At 28.3% G+C, this 11,562-nt stretch overlaps 3 protein-coding genes across 3 annotated transcripts; 1 reads left to right on the forward strand and 2 right to left on the reverse strand.

Moving 5' to 3' along the window:
- Positions 1 to 2,124: 2,124 nt before the first annotated feature.
- On the forward strand, positions 2,125 to 8,001 carry LOC113557789 (zinc finger MYM-type protein 1-like). The gene is made up of 4 exons (XM_026963339.1): positions 2,125 to 3,079; positions 3,155 to 3,277; positions 3,685 to 3,908; positions 7,747 to 8,001. The coding sequence occupies exons 1-4, from the start codon at positions 2,125 to 2,127 to the stop codon at positions 7,999 to 8,001; spliced, it is 1,557 nt and encodes a 518-aa protein (XP_026819140.1).
- Positions 8,002 to 9,916: 1,915 nt separating this feature from the next.
- Positions 9,917 to 10,279, reverse strand: LOC113557790 (protein FAM200A-like). The gene has a single exon (XM_026963341.1). It carries the CDS (start codon positions 10,277 to 10,279, stop codon positions 9,917 to 9,919), a length of 363 nt encoding a protein of 120 aa, XP_026819142.1.
- Positions 10,280 to 10,299: 20 nt separating this feature from the next.
- On the reverse strand, positions 10,300 to 11,247 carry LOC113557791 (zinc finger BED domain-containing protein 5-like). The gene is made up of 2 exons (XM_026963342.1): positions 11,233 to 11,247; positions 10,300 to 11,076 (listed from the first exon to the last, which is right to left on the reverse strand). The coding sequence occupies exons 1-2, from the start codon at positions 11,245 to 11,247 to the stop codon at positions 10,300 to 10,302; spliced, it is 792 nt and encodes a 263-aa protein (XP_026819143.1).
- Positions 11,248 to 11,562: the final 315 nt, after the last annotated feature.

Consider the following 11,562-nt stretch of genomic DNA (forward strand, 5'->3'; position numbering starts at 1 on the left):
GAGAGTTTTGGATGATGACGTCCCACGCAGGTCAAGGTAGTAGTGTTGGACAATCGAACTACCGATGCCGAGCTGGCGTTGGCGACATGGACCCTTGGTCACCTGAGATATTCTTTGAATAAGGTGTTAGAAGCCGCTCTTGTGGAGACTAGGGTTCTATACGAACGCGGATGAGACCCAGGCGGTCTTTTATAGACAATATTCAGTTTTGCCCAATCGGAGATCGATCAACTTCCTACCAGTTAATTTCAAGTATACATCGAAATGAAGAAGTTATCCAGGATAACTTAGGATTTGTTTACTTTAGAAGCAAATTGACAAAAAAAAATGTAAGTTATTTCTGTTTTGTTCTTTAATTATATTAATTGGTATTTTATTTTATGTACCTATACAAATACAAAATGAGCAAAAGCCGAAAAATAAAAAATAACAACACAATTTATAAGTTATTTATACATTGCATTATATAATGGAAATAGTGAGTATAATATGATATTTGTTGTGTTCATACAAGTTAACTGTTAGTACGATTTGGTTATTATTATTCTACTTATATTTGTTTAATTTTATTATTTTTTTCTTGATTTATAATTTAATTACTTTATGTATTAGATATTTGAAATGTAGTGAAACGTCAAATAATGGATGCCCAGCTACCGCTTCTATTTCTAAGATGATTGAGGAAATGCATTTTCATTCAAAAGATTGCACTATAATCCAGTTCAAACGTCGGACAATAAAGTGAGAGAACTGAGAAATGTAGTTGGTGATAAATGTGTACAACACTCTGCCCGCTCATATTCAGTATGCACTTTATATGCTAAAAGTATTGTTGGGTATTTACTAATTATATTACTATTTAGTGTAAATATTTTAATAAGAAATAAATCTTATTACACTGATTTTATATTTTATTATTATATTAGTCACCCAAAAGGTGCTACTAATTATACTTTTGTACAAGTGACTGAAAGGATGAGAAAAATTCGTAAATCTGTTTTTCCTCTAACACCTAAAAATTTGAATGATTTAAATGATTTATTATTATTATTAGAAAATAATGGACATTTCACAATGACATTTTAAACTTCGGAAATTTTGTAAGTAGTTTAAAAGCTAAGCATGCATTTGTATAATAATAACAGTGGCGAAGCTACCTATGAGACAAAGAGACATTGTCTACCCATTAAAAATGATTCGTCAATTTGTTTTTATAATCGTATTAAAATATACCTAAAGTTTTTAAAAAATTAAAATGTATTGTAATTTCAAATTTGTATTTTTATTATAGACGATATTTTAGTTTATAATTATTCTAAAAATTATAAAATATAAAATATACATGCATAAACAGATTTAAATAGACGCTGTCGGGTCAAAACAAGACAATAGTCAATAATAATGTTATTTGCTAGATATATAGACAATGTGAATAGTGTCTCATACTTTAGAACATGCGGTGTGGTGGGTTCTTGAAGGAGGGGTATCGTGCGCATTGAGTTAATGGAGACATGTCTCACGAATGTATCGTTATGGTATATTTATAAATATACCCACATGACGATAAGATAATGATATAATATAGTAATAATTATTTTCTTATTCGTATTTATACAGTAAGCAGTAATAATAATAGCATAATACGTATTTAATTTTAATAGCAGTGTATTTTTAATAATTTATATTTTATATTTAAATTGATGAATCTTTTAAACATATTTTAAACTATTTAGGTACCTAGTTGTTGTTTCTCGTTGGAACGCGAAGTGTTTTAAATTTAATAATATGGAGTGTTCAGATATAATAAGTGAAATTTTAAAAGTAGGAATTCATAACTACTCTTTCGAACATAAACTTCAATTAAAAACGAAAAAACCAACACCACGTTTAAGTTTGGAAACGGTTGATGGGAAAACAATACGAAAATTTCAAATATCATGGTACACAAAATATGCGTGATTAGCTGGAAGTAAAAATCTAGGTAAATTATTTTGTTATTATTGTTTACTGTTTCGGGGAGAAAAAACATGGGGAAGTGATGGTATTTCAGTTATGAAAAATTTTGATCGTAAAGCATCAAAACATGCAATAAGTAAAACACATTTAACTTCCTAAGAACAATTTATGTTACTTGGGGCAAATCGGATTGAACATGCACTGTCGGAAGGACGTCGTTTGGCTGCAATTAAACATAATGAAAATGTCGGTGTTAATCGTCGAATATTAACACGTTTAATACATGTTATTTGTTTTCTGGGAAAGCAAGAAATAGCTTTTCGTGGTCATAACGAAGATAGTTCTTCTATAAATAAAGGAAATTATTTAGAACTTTTAGATTTACTTTCTCGAGAAGAGCAACTTCTCAGAGAACATTTTATGTCGAATTCAGTTTTTAAAGGAACATCAAGCGATATTCAAAACGATTTAATTTCCTGTATTACTAGTGTGTTAAAAACTAAAATTTCAAACGAATTACAAAAAGCAAATTTTATTTCTATTCGAGCTGATAAAACAACAGATGTATCTTGTAAATCTCAAATGAGCATTATATTTAGATATGTAGTCGATAACAAAATTGAAGAGAGGTTTATAGGATTTTTCGATGTATCAAAAGATAAATCTGCCTTTGGCCTATCTGAAATTTTATTAACAGAAATAAAAAATTGGAATATAGGTGATAAACTAGTGTGTCAAACATATGACGGAGCAGCTGTTATGGCAGGGCAAAAGAATGGAGTTCAAGATATTATTAAACAGTCGTATCCAAAAGCAATGTTCATACATTGTTATGCTCACCAACTTAACCTAGTGTTTCTACACGGATCAAAATCGATAAAATCTGTGAAAATATTTATAAGTGATTTGACTATGTTTCATACATTTTTTAGTAGATCACCAAAAAAAAGTCAGCTTTTAAGGGAAAAAGGGTTTAAACTTCCTCAAAGTTGTGAAACGAAGTGGAATTATCACTCCAGAGCTGCTGCAACTATTACTACCCATTTTATAGAATTGAAAAAAGCGATAACTTGTGTTACAGACGAAGACGACTGGGATCCAATAACTATAAATATGGCATATGGTTTATTGCATAAGCTAACAAATTTTAAATTTGTTTATTTACTTTGTTTGTTTAAAAAACTATTTTTATATTCAGATCATGTATTTTTAATACTACAGACTAAATGCACTGCTGATGTTCAATATTGTGTCAATCAAATAAAAATATTTTCTGATCAATTAATTGCAATGAGAAAAGAGGAGACTATATCAATATGTTGTAAATCGGCGATGGAGTTAAATAGCGAACTACAATATTCAGAAAAAAATATAATTGATCTCAAAACTCTAACTTATGAAATATTAGATTCTATAATAGTACAAATTGAAGTTCGATTTAAAGATTTCATAAATTTAAAATTTGTCGAGCTTACAAATAATACGTCGTTTAAGGATTACAAAAATAATTTCCCAATGGATAAACTAATGGAACTAAAAAATCATTTTCCAGACATATTTAACTTAGAACGATTACAAAATGAATTGGAAATAATTTATGACAGCCCTGATAAATATTTAACACCAAAAGATTTATTCAATTATTTATACAAAAGTAAGAATATAAAAAATTATAATGTACATTTTAATTTAAAATATTTATAATTAATTATTTTTATTTAATTTTAGACAATTTACTAGATGTATATCAAGAACTTTCAAAATTATTACAATTAGTATTATGCATCCCTGTAACAACTTCTTCTAGTGAGAGGAATATGAGTGCTTTGAAACGTATTAAAACGTTTTTAAGAAATTCTATGAACAATGACCGATTGTCAAATTTGTCATCACTGGCCATTGAAAAACAAATGTTGAACGAGTTATCCACAGATCCTACATTTATTGATGAAGTTATTGATTTATTTGCAAAAACAAAAAATAGAAAAATAGATTTAATCTATAAAATAATATAAAAAAATTGTTACTAGTTAGTGCTATGAATAAAATAAGTTTATTTGTGTATTTTTATTTAAATAATTTCTTTCTAAAAAATATTATTTTAAATTTGTCTACCCTAATCCCGAACCCAAGCTTCGCCACTGAATAATAATAATAATTTATAATTTATTAAGCAAAACAAATAATTACATACAATCATACAACATATTTGCAATAGCAATACCCTTTATGTATTTATTATTACCTTTAAAAAATATTTTCATATTCTTCAAACTGGCTGTTCTCCGTCATTAAAGGTCCAAGGAAGTGGAGATTTATAATCTTATGAAGACCAATAATATTGCTGCTCGCATCTTCCGAATGGTACTTATCAACAATAATATTATTAAATTGTAAAATATAATATTTTATTATTTTCGTATAATCATTGTTTAACAGGTACTAACTTTGCTAAACCTTCCACCAGATAGGAATGGTCAAATATCAAATATGTTAGATGGCTTCAATGCTATTTTGATTTGCATAGTCAAGTACCCGGAGATGCATTCCATTTGTTTTTATATAATTATAATTTTTGGTTTGTGCGAATTCGTCCAAAGATATTTACAGTCTTCAATAAGACTATACGGACAAATAATTGTATTCAGAGCTTTCATTCTGCTCTTTTGAATTTTATTAAGCATCATCCAAAAATTTGAGAGTTCATTGGTACAGTTTAATGTCTGTGGATTGCTTCTGTTTATTTATTTGTTATGTTTTGAATTGCAGATTAAGTGGGAGTGTCTCTGCAACTATTATATATTTGTATTTTTGTAGCTAGAAAAAAGTTCTAGACAGAAAAAAATTAACTTTTTTGTTCATACTTTGTAAAACAAAATCTAGGTAATATTGTTGTATGCAAAGAAATAAAAGAATGAATATCAATATTCAAATAACGAAGCGTTGAATTCATTACTAGTGATTATGACAAAATGTAAATTATATATAGTTAATTAGGTAAATAATAGTTTTAATATTGTAAAAAAAAAAACATTTGTTTTATATGTTATTTTAAAATAATTAAATAAATATAATTTTACCCTTAAAACATGAAAAAGTAAAAGGTGAATAGGAAATATAAAACTTGGTAAGCCAACTAACGTGGAGCGTTAGTTAGCGCCATTAGAGTAATGACACACATTACCGCCGGCTTGACAGAAAAAAAAAAGTCCCGAATTTGTAGTTTCCGCTAGAGCGCGCTACAGAGTATTAATTATACTCATTTTACACAAGTGCCATAGGATATTTCGTGGTTTTAGTATTCTAATTGAACAAATTATTAATTTTTATTATTAATTATTAAAAGTTGGAAATTTATTTAATTTGTCTTGTTCAAATTTAACGGTTTACATATCAACAAAGTGTTTTGTGCTGTCACGTAAAGACGGATACTCCTCTACCAGGTCAATACATTGGGAATTCGTAATAAAACATTGTTAAAAGCACTTAAGGTAAGGTAAACTATGTTTATTCATAGAATAAATATAGGTATTATACTACTATAGTATTAGGATTTAGGATAAACATCATATTGTTCTTTAAATTGTGATGTAATACACAATTGAATAATGTTGTAGTCATACCGTATACATGTATACCAGGCACCTCATACTTTTACTTTAATATTATTATATACAAATATTGTTTTAATTAATTAGTCTAAAGCGCGGATTTATATGCACTTTAATGTTAACAAATACATGAAAAATAAAATTACGGATAAAAAAATCAATTAATACAACATATTTAAAAAATTACGAAACCTTACTATAGATATGTATCTTCTTTATTTTTTTAGTCACTTTCATCATCTTAATACCTATAACTAACGTTCGTATCCAGTTTCGCCGCAGTCCCATTTAAAATTTAATTATTTCTAAATACGCCACTGATATAGACAAAGGGCTTTACCGACTGAATAGAACAAAGCTTTTTTATTTAGATCTAAGATAGCCATTAATATTGAGTATTTTTTTAACTTAAATATGCTGTTTTGAATTAATTGGTTCCTACATTTTAAAATACAGGTAAAATATACATAATCAACAACTTTCGGTTTTGAAAAATAAATATGTTAATATTATATTTCTCCAATGTGGGTTGAACCAAAAATTAAAAATGATCAACTATAATAACATAATTATTGTAACAAAGTTATCTAATAATAAATTATACGATTATAGGTATTTCCATGTTATCTCGACTACCAAAATATTTCCAAGACTACGTGTTAGAATCATTTGGGTTATCTCGACTACCCAAATATTTTCAAGACTACCTAACCTACCTCCATAGCCGTCTATACCTTCGTATAGGAATCTATTTATAAATGTATATTCCCACGTTGTAATCTATATAATTGTAATGTACAATTTACTACAAACTAATTAGTTTAGGTATTTTAACCATTTTAAGTCGGTATTTATTTCGTTAGTCAGTCGACAGTCGTCCTATAATCCATATTATTCTACGTCTAGTCGATATGAATTTTTTTAATTCATTTTTAATTGAACGTCTTTGGGGATCGGTAAAGTGGTGAAACAAAAAACATAGGGAAAAAACTCACCATCATTTGGATTCATTCATACCTGACTAAATTTGTTTGGCACCAACATTTTGCAAACGATCTACCATTTAACATAATTTTAATGGATATTAAAACCTATTTCCCCCCTAAAAAGAATTATTAAACCTAACTAAATGTTTTATACTATTACATCCATTCATTATTTTTATTAATTACATTTTATCGTGTTTCAGAATAGGTTAAAATGTATATTTTTTTATTATTTAATAAATTGTGGTAGTCGAAATAACACGAGTGATCATAATAGGTCTTGGAAATGCTTTGGTAGTCGAGATATCACGGAAATACCCGATTATATAATAATATTAGATATTAGACATAATTGTATTTAAGTACCTAGTCCTAGATACACTATTATTATTTATATTATTATATATTATTATTTCAAATAATTAATAATATACAACAACTTTATTTGAATGTACATTTAAAATTGTTTCATTAAAAATAATCTACTCTATTATTTGTTTTGTATAATATTTGATCATAAATTTTATAATTTAATTTAGGATAAAATGATAAAAACTACAAAAATTGCTATGCTTCTAACGTTTCAAAATAATGACTATACTATTCTACTGCGCGCTCTAGCCGATGCTACATATCTGGTCCCACTTTTATCTGCATAGATAGGTGTCCTTACTCTAATGTTCATGGTCATTTAAAACGTTCTACAGAAGTCACCTTTCTATTCAATCTATTTTCTAAAGTTTATATGTGGTCGATTAGAACACAATCGTGGTTATCATTTTGATGTTATCTCAAATATATTTTCACGAGCGGATCAATGCAGTCACTGAGATTGACTTTTTTAGTATAATTAAATGTTATTTTATTTATTATTAATTATATAATGTAATTAAAGGATTGAGACATAACAAAAATTAATCTCCATGCCGAGATATAGTTTTGTCATATTTGGGCATTTGGCCTTTGGATGTACTAACAGATAGAGCAAAGAAAATAAATTAAAAATCCGTTTAAGTTCATGGGTGAATATTATTTTGCTATAATATTTTTAATTTAATTTAGGTAGTCATGAAAAATATATTTTAATATTTAAAATCATGCTGTTTATTACAATTAATAGGTTCTATTACTGTTGTAATAAAATATAAATTACTGATTAGTACTTAAATTAATACTCTAATTTTAATATCTAGATTTCCAAACAACAAAATACACTTTTGTATGCAGTGAACACTTCATATCTGATCACTATCAATTCCGCCCTGCAGCATCTGTTAAAAGATAATGCTTATCCAAGAATATTCAATGGTTTTCCTAAGTATTTACAAGACAGAATGCTACAAAATAATGCTAAAGAAACCGGTTGCCACTACTTTAACGAAATGGAAGAATTTGCACTGGCTGTGATCGGTTATTGTCAAAACCGAGTGTTCGGATTGAACAATTGAGTTGACGCAACGTTGCGCTCGTTCACCACATATACGTGCCGTCGCCAAACCTTGTGTGATCACACCCGCTGTCGCCGTTCCAGCAAGGGACCATCGACCACCAGCTGCTGTCGCTGTCTCTGGTCATATTATATTGGTTTTTTTTTTTAATTATTTTACGAAATTAGCATTTAGCTTATTATTTATTATTAGTTATATAGTTATACATAGATGTAACCTAAAAGGTTATTAAAATTTAATTATAATTATAAGTAAAACTCTTAGGGTTTTAGTTTACTAATTTGTTAAAATATTAATTAAAAAAAAAAAAAAATATGTTGTTGAAAAAATTGTTACATAGGTATGTAAAAAAAAAGTTATAAATTTCAAATTGAAAATGTTGTTCTCTTTATTTTTGAATTTACATATTAGTTTCTATTCATCCTTCAGTTGGTAAAATAGAAAAATACACCAAAAAACCATAAATGTTTCTATTGACACCATCTTGCGGGGTAATAGAAACAAAGCGCTTAAAAAAATATATAAAATAAACTGTTTAACATAAAATAAATTTGAATATACAAACTTAAAGTACTCAACCAATATTTTAATGTATTGATTGTCTATAAAGCACAAATAGAAAAATTTTTATGATACTCCAAAATTCACAAGTGTTTCTATTCATAAATCTTGTCACAGAAAAATATGACATATTATTTAATGTATTTGTCTGCACTTATTGTCTATATTAAAATACTAAGAGTGAAATATACAATACCTGAAATTACCAAATTTATATCCTTCCGTGATGTTAAATATTGTAAAAAGAAAAATATCCCAATGTTGACAGCAGTATAATATTTTAATTACATTTGCAAATTTTTTTAAATATTTATTTCATCGTTAATTAAGTATAGGTCATTCCTTTATTTAATTAAATTATATAAAATACACTGTGACGCTTCTCAAATGTACATTGAATGTCGGTAATAAATATTAAATATTATTAACTCGACAATTCATCCACAAAAAACCTATCATGTATTATGTACACCCAATTACATGAATACAGTACTATAGGACAGCGGTTCCCAATTAGTGTGAAGCCACGGACCCCTCCTAGCTATAACTTAAATTGGTCCGCGGACCCCTTTTTTGTAAATACTTACTTATCAATTTTATTTTATTATGAAAATGAGAAATAAATTTATACGATTTATTTTCAATATGAAAAAAATTATTTGATTAAACACCTTTAAACTTTATGAGACAAGTGAAATATTTCTTTTTTGTTCATAATTTCGTCTAAGTCCGGCTGCAATCTTGATATTTTAACTCTTAAAACAGCGTCAATATTAAGCCTATTACGATATTTGTTTTTCATGTAACAGTAGGTAGAAAAAGCTTGTTTACATCGATATGTTGTGCAAAAGGGGATCAAATGTCTTAAAGCTTTCTCAGCCAGTTGCTTTTGATCATTTTGAACAATTAACCAAAAATCAATTAGTTTTTTATCGTCGAAAATATTTTTCATCTCTTCATTAGTTACCAAATCAATTAATTCATCTTTTTCCTGTTCAGAGAGATTTTCTATTTTTTCAATATCACAGTGAAATGGATTTCTTATCCACGTATTATTTGGGTCAGGTTGATGAAAATATTTTCTTAATATTTTGGCCATGCTCAACAAGTGTTCAGATATTTCACTCTTTACCCCCTGTGATAGACATTCACACGAAGATTCCAAAAAAGATTGTAATGTCGGAAAGTTACTGAAAGAGTTCTTATCAACACGTATTGCCCAAATTTCAAACTTTTTTATAGTTGCTTCGATCTTATCCTCAACGTGAAAAACGTCAATATAAATTCTTTGTAAACTCATATTTAGTGTATTCAAGTATTCAAACACATCAGCCAAGTAAGCTATCCGAGACAGTCAAGAAAAATCAGTTAACAAGCCTACAAACCTGGTTTCGAGAAGAAATACTCGAACTTCGTCTCTTAGCTCAAAAAAACGCTGAAGAATTTTTCCACGTGAGAGCCATCGAATTTCAGTGTGCAAAATAAGCTGTACGTGGTCACTTCCCATGTCTTTACAAAGGACTTCAAAAAGCCTTGATTGTAGAGGTCGTGATTTAATAAAGTTTATAATTTTCACTACTTCTTCTAAAGTTGTTTTCATGTGTTCTGATAGGCGTTTAGCAACCAACGCTTCCCTATGAATACAACAGTGAGTCCACTTTACTTGAGGTGCAAATTCTTTCACACGACCCAACAATCCAGTTTTGTAACCTGACATTGCTGCTGCACCATCAGTGGTTATTCCAACGCATTTTTCCCACCTAATGCCATGATCTGTAAAAAACTTATCAAAGCTTCAAATATATCTTTTGCCGAAGTATGTAGGAGCTCGCATGAAAACAAAAAATCTTCAAATAACTGTTTTTCCCATATAAAACGGACAAAAACCAACATAGATGACTTACTTGCTATGTCAGTACTTTCATCTAGTTGCAATGCAAACTTGTCACTTGTAGATAGCCTTGTAAATAGTGTTTCTTCAATATTTGCAGACATATCAGTAATTCTTCTTTGAATAGTATTATTAGATAGGGGGACAGAACTAATCAACTTTGCTGCTGATTCACCTAACATTTTTTTGCACAGGACAATTGCAGCAGGAAGAATAAGTTCTTCGGCTATGGTATGAGCCTTACCAGATTTTGCAACAAGTTGAGCGACTTCGTATGAAGCTAAAGTGGCATTTTTATTACCACTTAAACTTATCGAAGATTTCATCACTTTTTGTGATTTTTTAAATTCTCCTAACTTGACTACAAAAAAATCCAACGACTTACTAGTAAATTCGCCATGTTTAGTCTCAAAATGGCGTCGTAGTTTGGAAGGTTTCATACTTTCATTGGACAAGATCTCCAAGCAAATAATACACTGTGGTTTTGGTCCATCTTCAGTCCCAGCAAATGTAAATCCTAATTGTAAATATTCAGTGTTATACTTTCTCACTTTAGTTCCTACGGTACTCTTCGAGTTTACATTACGGCGATTTGAGTCTGAACTACTATGTTGATCAGTACACTAAAATAAATTTATTATTGAAATATTATCGATAAAAATACAGATAAAGTGTAAAATTATAAAATATAATTTGCGCAATACATAATATGCACGCATTTAACGACAGATTAATAAGTAAAAAAGTTCTTTTGATAAATAAATGAATGAGTTATTTACCTGAACTTTATTCATATCATTCACAGTATTATCTTCTTCTATTTCACATACAGGCCTTTTAAGTGAACCAGATTGTAACCACTGATACATTATGGTTATTCGTTTAATTTTGAAATACAATGTATAAAAAAGGACACACGGCACTAATCGCTGACCAGTAATGACTGAGACTACTAACTAATACTAATGTTGATTATTTACTTTAAATTATATGTCCGAAATATATTTTATTGGTTAATGGATAGAAAATAATCAGTATGGTTTCACGTTCTGAATTATAGTAATAATAGTGTAATAGTGAAGATAATAATGATATTTATTTCTATAAAA

The sequence above is a fragment of the Rhopalosiphum maidis genome, chromosome 3 (assembly GCF_003676215.2).
Source record: "Rhopalosiphum maidis isolate BTI-1 chromosome 3, ASM367621v3, whole genome shotgun sequence".
In the NCBI taxonomy this organism is placed as follows: Eukaryota; Metazoa; Arthropoda; class Insecta; order Hemiptera; family Aphididae; genus Rhopalosiphum; species Rhopalosiphum maidis.